The sequence below is a fragment of the Stenella coeruleoalba genome (assembly GCF_951394435.1).
Source record: "Stenella coeruleoalba genome assembly, chromosome: 16".
Taxonomy (NCBI): Eukaryota; Metazoa; Chordata; class Mammalia; order Artiodactyla; family Delphinidae; genus Stenella; species Stenella coeruleoalba.
Genome location: NC_137162.1, coordinates 19179293 through 19195395, shown reverse-complemented (window position 1 = coordinate 19195395; position 16103 = coordinate 19179293). Strand labels below are relative to the sequence as shown.

The window sequence follows — 16103 nt, the reverse complement described above, 5'->3', positions numbered from 1 at the left end:
AGGAGGGTGACCTCTGTTCTACCCTTTAGGGTAGACATGCCCCAATTTTTGGCTCAGAAGTATGATTGTTATATGCACCTGAATTTTAAGTTATTAATGCTGATAGGCTAAGAATTTTAAGGCTTTTTATAAGTAGGATAAAGTGCCTTTTCTTTTTTATCGAAAGGTCTTTCGTTCATAAAGTTATCTAGCTCTGATGATTCCTGTGAAATCACTTCCATTCAAGGTTGATTCAAGTTAAGGACAATAGGAATTTGCTAGGCAAAGCAGAAGTTGGGAAGAAAATCTAGCCAGTCTTCTTAATTCATGCTGCATGTGAATGAGTAAACTTCTGTAACCTGGACTGTCCTCAGAAAAGCACTCGTTTCCCGTGGCTGACCTACAAATACCCAGCGAGGTTGGCTCTCCTAGTTGGAAAGACGGCTCTTCCTTGCGTGTCCTTTCAGAGGCAAAGGGGAAACTCCAGCAAGAGCTCCCTCCAGCCCAGAACACAGTTTTAGAAAACACAGTTGACTTCTCTGGGAAAAACGGAACCAACCTTGTCCTACTCTCTCATGGAAACCAAGTTGGCACCTCATCATTGCCTTGTTAGCAAGGACAGGCTGCGTTGCAGGACAACCCTGGTAGGAAGGGTTGGCACTGTGTGGGCAGGGTTTTGAGTTAAGCTTAATTGCTCCTCCAAAGCTCAGCTACTTAATACTACACAAGTAGAAACCTATCACCAGACTCTAGAGCATCCTCCCTTTCCTTTCATATTCTTGCCTACGTGGACAGTTAGCACTTTCGCAACTCTGCTGCTGCCATGGTTTGTGCCCGGGCCACACTGGGGCCACCAAGGCTTGGCTGCAACCAGCACAACTACCCAGAGGAGAAAAGGTCTGTCACGACCTTTAACCAGCCCCCCAGTATCTTAAAACGCAGCCAGCCTGTGTTGTCCTTGGAGCACAGCAGGGCTGCCGGCTGGGTGAAGGTCCTGTCTCTTTAATGACTTACAGCAAATTCTTGATCTCTCATAGAATGAGAAAGAGTAAGACAAAGTCGTTTTTGTCTGGCTGCGAAGTGTGTTTTGTACTTGAATTTGAATGTGGGTGTGCCTAATGTTCTGAGAACTCACTTCAGGCAAAACAGTGAAGCAGGCCATGAAGAAGTCCTGGGGAGGGCTGAGGAGCTGTGTACTTAACCACTTGTGCCCCTTCTCTTCTTTGCAAAGCCTGGCTGGGGTTTGACTCCCTGGTCTGTACTCACCAACAATGGGTATTCGTTAAGTAGATCACCTAATCTCTCTGAGCTTTAGGTTCTTGCCCTGCAAAACTGGGGTGAGGTTACCCATAGCCCATAGGACTAATGGCGAGATCCCATGAGATAACATAGGCAAAGCACTGGCCACACAGTGTCGCAGTAAATGTGAGAATCTCTCACACTCACCTGCCTCCCCCACCTGCCTCCCCTCATTCTCTCAGACCAATGTAACGCGCCAACCCAAAGTGGGAGAGGAGTGACATGCCACATACCTCCCTTTTTTCCCTCGCCTGTCCCTACCTCTGGCCCTTCTCCTTTGTTTCATTGTCATCAGACTTGTATGGGACAGAGCATGTGACAGTGGACACCTTGTCTAAAGTGTCCCAGCTTTGCAGTTTCTATCCCACACTGCCGTAGACATGCTGAACGTGCAGCCTGGGCTGTCCATGGCAATCCCAATCTCAATTGCACGGTCCCATTCTTCCCATTAAAATGTCCTGAGAATTCCAGTTTATCAACATCCCGAACACATTTCCTGATTGCACCCACTCCTCGGAAGGGGACTTTAAGACCAGGAAATATAGGGTCTTACAAAAGAGCCATGACAATGGTAACCACGTGTCCCAGATTTTCTGGGAAAGTCTGTTCCCTTTCCAGTCCACGGGTCCTGATTTTTGGTCTAGAAAACACCGTAACCAACCAACAGGGGTCACGTGAAAGGCACGTGTCAGACAGAACACCCCCGAAATAAGATTCTGTGAGAGCCCACCACTGCCTGTGATCTCAAATTCAGATTCTTCACTTGTAATTTTTTGATTTTTTCCTGTGCTAGTTGGGTTTGAGAGTGAACTGAAGGGCACATGATTCTTGTTGCTTTTGGATGTGAAATGAGGACAAGGATGAAAATGTGTTAGGCAGAAATATACACACACGATTCACTCTGTGTGCAATTTTGAAGACTACTTTTTTCATTTAACATTAGAGTCTATGGATTTTTCTCGTGTCACTAATTTTTCTTTCCTTTGTAAACGATGACCTTACCAAATTCAAAATGGAGCCTATGACCAGCAAGGATGAGTGTGGGATGAGGATGGGAGAGCAGATACCCAAGGAGGACTTAGTGTGGTGGCATGTTTTCTGTCTTAAGCTCGGTGATGGGAACACTTTTTTGTTTGTTTTGGGCTTTTTTGCGTTACGCGGGCCTCTCACTGCCGTGGCCCCTCCCGTCGCGGAGCACAGGCTCTGGACGCACAGGCTCAGCGGCCATGGCTCACGGGCCCAGCCGCTCCGCGGCATGTGGGATCTTCCCGGACCAGGGCATGAACCCGTGTCCCCCGCATCAGCAGGCGGACTCCCAACCACTGCGCCACCAGGGAAGCCCGGGAACACTTTTTTGAATGTCTTAAATATTACATGATACAATAGAAATGTACACACCAGTAGTGAATGGTTACTGAACATTTCATTCTATAAATATGTTATAATTTACTCACTTTAAAACTCCCCTCCCTACTATTATCAGTTATTTGTAACTTTCAATGTTGGACTCTTAAATAATGTAGTATCATTAAACACCTTTGGGTATCAAGTTTTGTCTGCATTTTAGCTCATTTTCTTAGGCTAGATTTATAGAATTGAATTATTGGGTCAAAGAGTATGGCTGTAATGAATGCATGTCGCCAGACTACCTTTGGACAAAGTCGCACGAGTTTAGACTATCATTGATATCGTATCCATTCTGCTTTATCTCACCAGCACTGAGTGCTGTGAGATATATATATGGCTATATAGTTATATATACGTATATATATATATATATATATATTTGCTACTTCGCTAGGCAAATATTTGTTTCTAATGGTTTTACTTGTATCTCTTTGATTACCAGTGAGATTGAACATTATACCATATAAGAATTTTTCTGTTGGAGTTTTAGAATAATTGTTTAATTGATGTGTATGAGTATAGGTTTTTGCAGACTCGATTACATGTGGGGCCTGTGTGGGAGGGTCTTATTTGTATGGGAGGGGCGACCACGGATGAGCAAACAAACATCCTGTTGTCCCCCTGGGTGGAAAACAGCTGTGCATCTAGGCCTTTGTCTCCCTGCAGTGCCGCCAAGCTCCTGGACAAGACCCCGTTCTCGGTCAGTAACGCAAACCCGCTGCTTCCTTCGCCCGCGAGCCTCCAGCTGGCTCAGCTGCAAGCTCAGCTCACCCTCCACCGGCTAAAGCTGGCACAGACGGCCGTCACCAACAACACCGCGGCCGCCACCGTCCTGAACCAAGTCCTCTCCAAAGTGGCCATGTCCCAGCCTCTCTTCAACCAGTTGAGGCATCCGTCCATGATCAGCTCCCCCCATGGCCACACCGGGGTGCCCCAACACGCAGCAACCATGCCCAGTGCCCGGTTTCCCTCTAATGCAATTGCCTTCTCGCCCCAGGGCCAGACACGAGGCCCAGGGCCCTCTGTGAGTCTCCCCAGCCAGCCCCCCAATGCCATTGTGATGCACCCTTTCAGCGGGGTCATGCCTCAGACCCCTGCCCAGCCAGCAGTCATCTTGGACATCGGCAAGACTGGGCCCGCCCCTGCTGCAGCGGGATTCTACGAGTATGGTAAAGCCAACTCGGGCCAGGCATATGGCTCTGAAACTGATGGTCAGCCCAGTTTCCTGCCAGCCTCGGCCTCTACCTCGGGCGGCGTGACCTATGAAGGGCACTACAGCCACTCAGGGCAAGATGGCCAAGCCGCCTTTCCCACGGACTTCTACGGACCCAACGCCCAAGGGTCACAGGTGGCAGGTGGATTTGCGGCTGAGCCGGCCGGGGGCTTGAAAGGCGAGGTAGGTCCGCTGCTGCAGGGTCCGAACAGCCAGTGGGAGAGCCCCCATGGATTCTCTGGCCAAAGCAAGCCCGACCTTAGAGCAGTCCCCAACCTGTGGCCTCCAGCCCCCAGCCAGCCCTATGAGCTGTATGACCCCGAGGAGCCCACCCCAGACAGGACCCCTCCTTCCTTTGGGGGTCGGCTCAACAACAGCAAACAGGGTTTCAGCGGAGCCTGGCGGCGGGCCACGGAGGAGCAGGCGATGCTGTCTGTGCAGCCCTTGCAGGCGCACGAGCTGAATGACTTTCACGGTGTGACCCCCCTCCACCTGCCCCACGTCTGTAGCATCTGCGACAAGAAGGTGTTTGATTTGAAGGTGAGTCATCCAGGACCGGCTGGGAGCCACAGCGGAGCCTTGTGGGCTCTCCACCACAGCCCAACTCCTGCTGCTCACGGGCAAGGAACTGTGACATTTGGGGACTGGGTAACAGAATTTTGCCATCGGTACCCTTGACGAAAAGCCTAGGTATTAGAACCAGAAGGAATTTCAGAAATGTATCAGGGCCAGTCCCTTGCTTTAAGGCAAATAAGAGATTCTTACCCATGGTTATAGGTGAGAGATGAGGGTGAGTGGAGCACCAAGTGACCCCACTTAGGTTATGGAAAAGAGACTCAGGAATTAGCCTCTGCCTCCTTGCCTACATTCCTTGAGAACGTATACTGTACTGAGTACAAAAGGGGGAAAGTGTTAGCAGAATTTTGAGTGGGGCAAGGGAGTAATTCTCAGGTGGGACCTAGACAAATTGTTATAGAGGCCTCAGCTTCTGCATCTGCAAAATGGAGGTAGAGCCTTATTACACCTTTTCAGTGGTTGTAAAGTGCTTTGGGCCCCTGCAAACAAAAGTCCATGGTAGTATAAATTTTCCCCCAAGATGTATTGATGATGCAGTAAAATATTCCAAAGCAAGAATAATTGCAGTTAGCAGATATTAAACCCTTCCTCTGTGTCAGCGGTAACTCTCCAAGGTAGATACTATTATTATACTCATTTTACAGATGCAAAAACTGAGGCCCAGAGAGATGAAATGACTTGTCCAGGGCCCCATAGCCAGAAAGTGGTGGAGTGGAGATTCAAACGTGGGTCTGACCCTCCCAGAGCCTGTGCCTCTTATCACTGACCTGTACGGCCTCTCGTCTCTCATCTTGTCTGCAGAGCACAGTAATCCTTGTTTAGCGGGCAACACACCACAGTGTGTCATTCACCCCTGCTTGGGTTATGTCATGCAAACGCATCCCTGTCACTTGGGTGGACCATACCCTCTCACCTCCTGTCTCAGGAGGGGGCCGGCTAACGTGGGAGGTGATGGAGGATTTTGTCTCTCAAGTCTTTTCTAAGGCTTTGCAACTCCCTGGGAGTCCACCTGCCAGCTTCTCATATGGAAGTACATCGGAGGTGTGGTGGGACCAGGGGCCCCCTGAGAGGGGAAGAGGAAATCGGACTTGTGAATCTGGGCTCCTGTCCAAGATAGGCATGGGATGTGCAGGTGGAGGCCGATGATGATGATGATGATGATGACAGTGACGGCTGGTTAGGGAGGCAGGAACGGGGGAGGAGCCTGGATGGGAGGGGAGCAGGGGAGGGAGAGGCATCAGCAGGGCTGGTCCGGCATCTGGGCACTCTGCCCTCCCTGCCCTTAGGAGGAAATCTGTACTCATCCACTGCCTTCCTGGGGGCTCAGTTCTCCTTCGGTCATTTTTCTCTCCTTCTGGCCTAGGACTGGGAGCTGCATGTAAAAGGGAAACTCCATGCTCAGAAATGCCTGCTCTTCTCTGAAAAGTAAGTGCTGTCCAGGAGGACAGGTTCATGCATGCACTCAGCGCACGTTCACTGAGCACTTACTGTGTGCCTTGCTTTGTTCTTGCTGGGGAAAGAGCAGAGGACAAAACAAGCAAATCTCTGTTCTCAAGGAGCTTTACACTTAATGGCAGGGGGGTGGGGCAGTGTCAGATGATAAACTAGTGAACTCTATAGCATCTCTGGTGCTAAACGCTAAGCAGAAAACGGCATCAGGGCAGAGGCAGGAAGTGTGTGTGTGTGTGTGTGTGTGTGTGCACACTCAGAGGGGCTGGTGATGGGAAGGCCTCACTGAGGACATCCCAGGAGGGCATGGAATGAACTGTGGCCGTCTGGGGGACATGCACTCCCAGCAGAAGGAACAGCGAGTTTGAGGGCCCTGGCGTGGTCCAGGGATGCTCAGGCAGCATCAGTGTGAGCAGTGCGGAGTACCTGGGGGGAGGAGCCAGGGAAGTAGTGGGGCTGCATCCTGAGCACTGGGGCTTGTGGAGAGGACTTTCACTTTTGATTTGAATGGGACTGGAGCCCTGGAGGGCTGAGCAGAGAAGGGATGTGCTCTGGCTTCACTGACTGGGACCCTGGCTGCCATGCTGAGAATAGGTGATGGGGGCAAAGGCAGACTCGGGGAGACCAGTGAGGAAGGGGTTCCAGATACCCACACAGAAGAGAGGAGCCTGGGCCCAGGGGTGTAGAACAGAGGATGGGGTTAAGTGTTTTGAAATGAGCTCATCCAAAAGGCCTCCCTTCCTTATTTACAGTAACCAACAGGTAGAAGCAACCCAAATGTCCAGGCCAGGTAAATAGATAAACACATGTGGTCTGTGTTTACAGTGGGATATTATTCAGCCTTCAAAAGGAAGGAATTTCTGACACAGGCAACAACATGGGTGAACCTTGAGGACGTTACTCTAAGTGAGATAAGCCAGTCACAAAAGGACAAATGCTGTGTGATTCCACTTCCAGGAAGTACTGAGAGTCGTCAGATTCATAGAGACAGAAAGTAGAAGGGTGGCTGCCAGGGGCGGGGAGAAGGGGCTGGGGAGGTAGTACAGAGCTTCCGTTTTACAAGATGGGAAAGAGTTCTTCGGAAGATGGAGGGTAGCGATGGTTGCCAAACAGTGTGAATGTACTCAATGCCACCGAACCGTACACTTAAAAATGGCTAAGATGGTACGTTTTATGTTCTGTGTATTTTACCACAATTTAAAAAGTGATTTTAAAAAGGCATTTCTTTTCTGGCTCCCCATTGTTTCATTGTGATAAGACTCACCATGTTAACCACTTTAAGGTGCACAGTTCAATGGTATTTAGCACATTCACAAGGTTTTGCAAATACTACCAGTCTCTAGTTCCAGAACATTTTCATCACCCCCAGAGGAAACACATATCCATTAGGCAGTCACTCCCCATTCCCCCTCCCTACCCCCCACCCCTGGCAACCACTACTCTGCTTTCTGTCTTCATGGATTTGCTTCTTCTGAGCATTGAATATGAATAGAATCATATAACATGTGACCTTTTGTGACTGACTTTTTCACTTAGCATAATATTTTCAAGGTTCACCCACATTGTAGCGTATGTAGCCTTTTTATGGCTGAATAATATTATATATATATATATATAAACATTGTGTTTATCCATTCATCTTTTGATCTGTATTTGGGGTGTTTCTACCTTTTGGTTATTATGCATAGGGCTGCTGTGAACATCTCTGTTTGAACATTTATTTTCTGCTATTTGGGGTCTAAGCCTTGGAGTGGAATTTCTGGGTCACATGGCAATTCTTTGTTTAACTTATTGAGTAACTGGTTCCCCTTTTTCACCCCTCTCCAGCGCCGCTGTCCGGTGTGTACTTGGTTCTGCAGAGGGAACACTGTGTGCCTCTCCCAACAGCACAGCCGTTTATAACCCTGCTGGGAACGAAGGTGAGAAAGGGCCCCACAGATCAGCAGCTTGAAGCAGAAATCAGTTTTCCAAAGGCTTCTTACTCTCCGCCTTTATTTATTTATTTTTTCAACATCTTTATTGGAGTGTAATTGCTTTACAATGGTGTGTTAGTTTCTGCTGTATAACAAAGTGAATCAGCTATACATATACATATGTCCCCATATCTCCTGCCTCTTGCGTCTCCCTCCCACCCTCCCTATCCCACCCCTCTAGGGGACACACAGCACCGAGCTGATCTCCCTGTGCTATGCGGCTGCTTCCCACTAGCTATCTGTTTGACATTTACTCCCCATCTTTAATAACCAAATGTCCCCGATGTGCCTTTGTGGACACATCTATAAAGCAAACAGATCCCAAGATGCTAAAATGCATTGGGCCTGCTCTCTGGCCTCCTCAGTGCTTTCTACGTGTTTTAGACGTAAAGCTTTGCTGGTTATCAACATGCCCAGAAGTATAATCATGCCAATCACTAATCACTGTGTTAAAATGGAATTTTCACTTTTCTCTTCCCACTTCTGTCCTAATAATGACTTTATTTTGGGGGGCTTAAACCAGTTATTTTATTATGTTTGCCTTACGACTTTTAAACATTTATGAAAAAGAATGATTTATTTCAAGAAAGAAAAGCTAAATTTAATATTTTTTAAAAGAACATTTAGTAAAATGTCATTTTTAGTTTTAAATAGGAGGAACATTGCTCTTGCACATATCCATAAATAATGACTTTTGAAGGTCAAGGAAATGACTAGGTTTTCACCCAGTTTTGTGTAATTTACCGTCTAGATTACTCCTCAAATCTTGGAACATCATATGCGGCCATTCCTGCGAGGTCATTTACTCAGTCAAATCCCGCATTCCCTTCAGCTTCCCCAGGGACAAATGTGAGTACAGAAGCATTTTCTCCGCTGTCATTTGTCATCATCAACGCATTTGTATCACCTGCTCTGCCTGGGTGTAGAGGTACAGAAGGGGCTGGGGTGAAGCTGGCACAGATGGGGCTTAGTGCAGAGCAGGAAAGCAGAGGTCAAGAGTTGTTTAATTCAGGGTTTTCCCTGGTGGTCCACAGGCTGGGGCTCCACGCTCCCAGTGCAGGGGGCCTGGGTTCAGTCCCTGGTCAGGGAACTGGATCCTGTGTGCCACAGCTGGGAGTTTGCATGCCACAACTGGAGATCCCACATGCCACAACTGGGACCCGGCACAGCCAAATAAATAAATAAATGGATGAATATTTTTTTTAAAAAAGAGTTGTTTAATTCAGTCCAGCTGGTGTTGAAACACATAGATTAAAAAGCTGACATAATTTCTTAAAATTGAAAGCACTCAAAGATTTTCTAGCATTCAGCACTGGTTTAGAAAAAAATAAGTATGAGGGTTTTGTGTGTGTGTGTGTATATGTGTGTGTGTGTGTGTGTGTGTGTGTGCGCTGTGTGTTTTCTAAGACTTGGACATTTTATTGAAGTGGACCATTTCCTGTGAGTGGGTAATTCTGAAACTTGAACAGAAAGAGAAAATGTGTTTGAAAAGTACGGACCGTGCACTAGTGGTATTTTTGACCCCTTGGGGAAATGGTGACGTCTGCATAATATCAATACTTCGTTTTTAGTTGTGTTTGTGTTCCTTCCTCTCTACAACGGGCACTTTCGTCCCCCAAAGCTCTAAAGATTCATTCCTCCTTTTTCCAGCAATTGTGACAACTCGCTCTCCCCACCTCAGTTTTCCCCCTGCGTGTAGCCTGGTCCCCCAGGAGCTGCCCAGCTTCTCTTCCTCCCTGGCAAATGTGGGGAAGGGGGTGGGAGCCGCAGAGCCACCTGTAAAGCAAACTGTGTTTGACTGAACCCTGCTCGAGGGCGCGTGTCTGTGTGGTTTTGCCTGTGCCTGTATTTTTCCAATTCGTGATGTGAGCAGCTGCAGGCTCTTTCTTCTTGCGCTCAGCAGAGCGGGCCTCCACGTGCCGTCCCTTCCACGTGTCTGTCGGGGCATTTGAGCAAAACTCAGGAAGAGCAAGCAGAGAAGTGTAGGTTTTAGACCCTGGGGGCTGAGTGAGTGGGGAGGCGAAGAGGTTCATGATGAGAAGTGAGGCCTGTCTGGGCCGAGATTTCCATTTGTTTGTGTCTGTTTATTTGTGTTTCGGGGAGACGTGCTTCAAGAGGGAGCCCCTGTCTGCAAGCCCGTGTGTGAAGGAATGTTGTGGTTTCCCTCTTCAGTCTTCAGGCTGAGAGCCACGGCCCGTCAGTGACAGCTTGGGGTCAGTCCTAGGAGAGCAGAATGGCTGGGTTCAGTGAACCTGGCATTTGTCTTGGAGTCAGACGCCCGATGACTTGACCTTGTGTCCCATGGGGGCGCTGTCCGCTCCAGCACCACCTACCCCAGGGCCTGTTTCCCACACTGTGGACCACGGAACCAGTTCTGAGACCCCAGCACTGAGCGGAAAGGGGCTGTGACCCAGACAGGGGAGGCAGGGCTGGGTGCCAGATGGGCCAGGGGTCTGGGCACGGGAAAGAGAGCCCGTGTCAACTGGGTCCCTTTATGAAGGGGCAGGGGCTGAGGGAGCGAGGAGAGGCAAGGGCAGGGTGACTCTGTGTCTGTCTGTGCCTCAACTGCGTCCTCCGGCACTGACCAGTGAACCAGAGGCCCTTTGCTGTGGATAGGGAGGCAAGAGGCCCTAAGTTCATGTCCCAGTTCCGGATCCTGCAGCTGAGAGGCCTTGGGCAAATGGCTTTACTTCTCTGAGGCTCTATTTCCTTAAATGGGGAAAATACTCTCCTAATAATGACTTTTGAAGTTAGGTTTTCACTTGGCTTTGATCCTTCTGATTATGCCTCTAATCTCGGAACATCTTATGTGGCCATTTGAGCACAGTCTCCTGATTCGATGGTCTGAGGGTAGACCAGCATCGTCCTGCCCTCGTGAGGGTCAAATGAGACCATGTAGGTGACAATGCTTTGTGAACCGTGCAGTGTGTAAGAAGTAATAATGGCTATTTTTGTGTAACGAGTCTGTTTAGCCTGCTGTGGGGAACCTGTGCTAAGGCCAGCTCTGTCCGCTGGTCATGTGATTTGGGGCCAGTCTCAGTGTCAGCGTTCCTCCTTGCGAATCTGTCTGGGAATCCCTGTAGTCATATCTGCCCTCCCCAGCCCGGGAGATGCTGAGAGGCTCCCACGGAAGGGCTTTCCTTAGGTGAGGGGCAGGCACGAGCGATCTGCTGACACGTGACCATTCATGAGTACAGTTTCCTCCAGACGCCTAGAGATGGGCATTCATCTGGCTTGAGCCTGAGAAGCAACACAAGGAACATTTTGCTTTCAGCACTGGCAGCAGCAGGAAGGTGATGGAGAGCCCAGAAATTGTCGGATATGATCATAATAGCGCATTTACATAGTGCCCAACACATTCTTAGCATTTTTTTGTATGTATTAGCTCATTTAATCCTCCAGACAACTCTGTGAGGGGAGGAAACTGAGGCACAGAGACACTAAGTAACCTGCCTAAGGTCACACAGCTGGTAAATGGCAGCACTGGGATTTGAACCCAGGGAACCCGGCTCTATCTAGAAGCCTCATTTTTAACCGCTAAGTGCTGCTACCCAGCTCTGAGGGTCTCTGACTTCTCTCCCTCGTGATGATTCTCTCATTAGTAAGTTCCCTCCTCCCCTACTCCCACTCCACAAGCTGCTTAGCAGGCTCTGAGGCTGCCTGGGGCGATGAGGACTTCTCAGGCTTTGGCCAGCAGCCGTGGAGCAAAAGGTGAAAAGGCCATCAGACCCAGCAGCCGAATTCTCCTGTACTGTGACAGTGTCTCCCAAGATGAACCCGACATTTGGAGGCATTTCTATATACCCATTGGAGGTGAAGAGCTCTCATCTGACTGGTTTTATCGTTACAAGTGCTGCGAAGCCTTGTTGGTCACGTGAGCTTCCCAAGGATAATCTGGGGGATGAGGACACAGTTTGCCCCAGCCACTCCCTGCATCATCAGTGCCTAGATGTTCACATCCTTCTGTCGGCTTCTGGTCCTCTTGTTGCCATTTCTGGCAAATGCTATCGAATGTGGGTATGTCACTTTGGAAAAACCTGAAATCCAAAAATATTGACCTCTGGAGAAGAGCCGAGAAATGAAGAGCTGATGAATCTGCTACGATGCTCTGCGAGGCTCCTTTAAGTAGCAGGAGAGTTCCTCAGAAAAATTATTGGGTTTTTTTCTGCCTACAAATGCTGACCTACCAAGATAAGTAGATACATCAAGGGGTGGTTACTGTGTTACCAGAGGATGCTTTTCTGGGCTCCACGAGTGGCCAGCGAGCTCCTTTTGCATTCTGTTGGTTTTTTCTGTTTACATATTTCTGCTTTTTGTGAAAATTCAAACAGAAAAGAAATATTTAAGGAGGACAGTGAAATTCCTCCCACTTCCCCCCTTCCAGCTACTATAGAGAACCCATAAAGTCTTTGATGCCTTTTCCTCCAGGAGTGTGTTCGAGTCCAGTGCCAGGGCTTTTTCTGCCTGATTCCGTTTACATGAGTCTTTTCAGAAACACATTTCGTTGAGTAAAAGCTGGAACAGCCAGGACTCAGCCATTGTCATATCACTATTGTTTATGGAGCAAAGAGCAGTTTTTCCTTCTAAAGCCCTCTGTTTTTAAGCAGGGGAACACAGTGACAGGGTGCTCCGTGTCATGACTGAGGCTTCAGAGGGTATCTGAACTGCCACGACATCTATAATGACCACATGACGCATCTATGGCCTCCCCCAAGCCCAGGCTTGGCTGAATTTACATTTGTCTCAGCTCGGTGGGAATGCAAGCCCTTTGTTTCCATGTTTATTTCTGACAGAGATGGGGGCACTGAAGTGACAGTCGTGTGCTGCATTTGCCGAGGGTGGGTGCTTTGTGTCTGTCCCCTCCAACCCCAGGGTCCTCCAGCCCCAGGGTCCTGGGAGAGGAGCATTCACTTTCACTTAAGCTTCTGCCATTTGACAGAGCAGACGCACTTTATCCTTTGCTGCCTGAGTTGTCATAAACAGAGTAATCAGGTTTCTAGAAGGGGCCATAGGGGCCTTCTCAGGCTGTAAATCGTTTTCTTGCGCCTGCCTGAGATGCACTTTGCCTGCTGGCTGTCCCCGGAAAACCGCCTTGTAGTTTTCACAGCCACCTTGGAGTTTATTTAGTGCTGGTGCCTCAGATGGGGCCTCCCTGGCCTGGGACGATACACATTGTTTTTATGGTTTCTTTCTCTCCAGGACCCTGCACACCAGAAAACGTGTATAAATAAGGAAACTGAGGCACAGGAAAATAGAAATGTTTTTGAAAGACCAGAGGTTTAAGTCATACGTTGTCCCTCAGATTGCTGGCTGTTTCTTGAACATCTGTCTGTCCAGCTTGGCCTTCTGGGTCCGTGGCTCAGAGCACTCTGGTCTCCTGACCGCCAAAGAGCATGGAGAGTTCTTAACTGATGTGGCACCCTCCCTCACCATTCCAGCTCTGTCCTCGCTCTTGTCCCCTGGGCAGGGGTCACCTTGTACATTTTCGAAAAGAGCAACGAGTGGGGAAACAGGAGACCTGGGTAGGTTTTGTTTTCTGGGTTTTTTCCTTTTCTTTTTACAAATCTGAATTATTTTTTCTTGTTGCAAAGCCAGTAAAATGATGTAAAAAATTTTAAACGGTAACAGAGATATAAAAAATAGAAACTCTAACCCTGCAGAGAAAGCCAAAGGTAAATGTCTTTGCCTATAGCTATCTATCTCTAGCTAGTGTACATGTGCATGTTCATTTACTAAAAGTATGTATTTTGGGGAAAGTCAGATTACCCCATATCATCTGTTGTGCAACTTGGTTTTTTTTCACTAAACATAAACTCTCAAGACATATTTTAATTGATTTATAGACATCTTTTCACATCTGAACATAAAACACTCTCAGATGTTGTAACACCGTCTATTGTGTACGTTTACCGTAATTTATCAAGTCTGTGATTGATTGGTTTTTCAGTGAGAGTTGTTATCACACATCTACCCCTACTTCATTGCCCACAGATTAAGTTCCTTACCTTCTCCCAGGCATCAGTGTCTGCATACACATTGATGAGTGTGGACCAGATGACCTCCTGGTTTTAAGGTTCCATGACTCTAAAGTTTACAGTAATGTTGAAGTTGCTCATCACATGAGCCACCCAAGACCCGTAGGCAATCCGGCACCAATAAAAGTAGATTTTCTCTAAGTCAAAGGTAATATACTTTATAAAATATTTGAAAGTATCAATAAAGACATCTTTCTATCCTCCAAGTTACACCAAGGTCCATAGCTTTGGAACTCATGCCCATTCAATCTCTGCATAGTATGTTCGAAATCAACATCATGAGAAATAAACATTTGCCCTGTGTCTGTCCTCAGGTTTGTTTAGCACAAACCCAGCAGAGGCCCACAGACTGTGTGCCAGAGGAAATTAGGTCACATCTAAAGGAGATCAGGCTGGAGCAGAGAAAATTGTTTATTGTTTACTGAAGATCGAATCTACATTTCGTAGAAGCACTTAGAAGCTCTAAGAAGCACTTTGAGAGACTTCTCTCACCCCGCAGGCCTCTTGCCCTGAGCCACATTTTTATTGCAGCTCTGTGAGTTATTTGAACTGGTGCTGTTCTTTGAACTCATCTGCGAAGCCCGTTCCCACCTGCGTCGGAGGGCATTGAAAGGTCTCAGAATCTTCCTACACAAGTCTGCTCTTTTCACATTTCCACCCATCTATAAAAGATTTGTGGGTGACTTGAGAGGTCTTGGACTCGGCTGCGTGAACCATTGGAAGCAGCATCTGGTTTTAAATGAGTGACCCCAGCCTGTGAAAATGTACAGCCCAGGCGCCTGATTGCACGTAGGCGCATTCGGATCGTGCTGGTCTACGAGCGGACTGAAGTGTCCTCCGGGCTGGTGAAGGACGATTGTCCCCTTAGGTTAGTAATGAGGGCTTCAGTTACAGCCCAGACGCCTTAGCTCTCTTAGAGATTTGACCTTGGACTGGGAAGTTCCAAATGCACTGTCGCATGTGTGCCTCCTGGGAGCTCAGCAGGCAGACCATGAGGTGGGATGTTAGTGGAGCTCATCAACACCAGGTCTCACAATTCTCTCTAAACCCAGCTGCTCTTCTGCCCCAGAGCACATCTTTTAAAATTTATTTTAGTAACTTTTAATTTTAATATAATTCAGACTTACAGAAAAGTTGCAAGAAAGGTATAAGGAACACTCCCCCCACATATACCTTTTGCCTAGATTTACTACTGTTTTTACATTTTGGCCCATTTACTTCATCATTCTCTCTCTGTGTCTCTTCTGTCTCTGTCTCTTTATCATCTGTCTCTCCAACCATCTCTATCTTTATCTGTTCATCCATCCATCCATTCATCCATCCATCCATCCATCTAATGATCTATGCGTATTTCTCCTGAACCATTGGAGACATGGTACCTCTTCACTCCTAACTACCTCAGCATGAATTTCCTAAGAACACAGACTTTCTCTTACATAATCACAGTACAGTTACTTTTTTTCCCCCAGTCCAGGAGCATCATAGCACATCCTTTAACCATTGGAGGAAAGAAGGAGACAAATATTTATTTATGGAAGCCTGCTGATGCCAGGCCTTGCACAAAGGCACTTTACATACATTGTGGCGGTCCTGTGGAATCAATGTTTATTTTCCCTGGTTTATAGACAAACAAACTCAGGCTTGGAGAAATTCAGTAACTTGCCCACGGTAGTCACTGGGGAGCAGGGACACAGACCCAGGTCTGTCTGATATTCCCACTGGCCTGGCACTGGTGCCTGAAGACCGTGAGGCGGCACACACCTGATGTGTGTCTGTCCTCAGAGAGGCAGCGTTCCCACGTGTCTTTAGTTTATCTCGGTATATGATCTCAACTCCCCTCGTTCATTCAGGGAGCAGAGTCTTTCTCAGGGCAGAGCACATTGGCAAGGTGCTCACTGCTTGGAGCTTATCTTCAGCCCTGTAAAGATGAAACCAGCACCAGCACATACAGGCGTGTCTGAACAGTGGCCGTGCTTGTGCACATATGCATGCATGCTGAAACGGCTGAGCACACAGAGTGGGAGGACAAACATTACATTCATTGGGACAGGGAGTGGGAAAAACACAGACTTCCTGTTTTTGCCCAACACAGTTGGGGAAACTTATCATTAACCTGGATCTTAGGGTTTAGCTTGGCAAGGCTTCTGAGAGGAGTGGAATTTTAGGACTTTG

At 47.9% G+C, this 16103-nt stretch overlaps 1 protein-coding gene across 4 annotated transcripts in view; it reads left to right on the top strand.

Annotated features, from left to right (window-relative positions):
- RBM20 (RNA binding motif protein 20) overlaps window positions 1–16103 on the top strand; it is a 219800-nt gene that overhangs the window by 152752 nt on the left and 50945 nt on the right. For 3 of the 4 annotated variants that reach the window (XM_079899753.1, XM_079899752.1, XM_079899754.1), the window contains exons 2-5: window positions 3352–4438; window positions 5838–5899; window positions 7751–7842; window positions 8648–8745. In XM_079899753.1, coding sequence (XP_079755879.1) covers window positions 3352–4438; window positions 5838–5899; window positions 7751–7842; window positions 8648–8745 — 1339 coding nt within the window. The remainder of the gene's footprint in view (window positions 1–3351; window positions 4439–5837; window positions 5900–7750; window positions 7843–8647; window positions 8746–16103) is intronic. The other variant, XM_079899755.1, reaches the window with a different exon arrangement.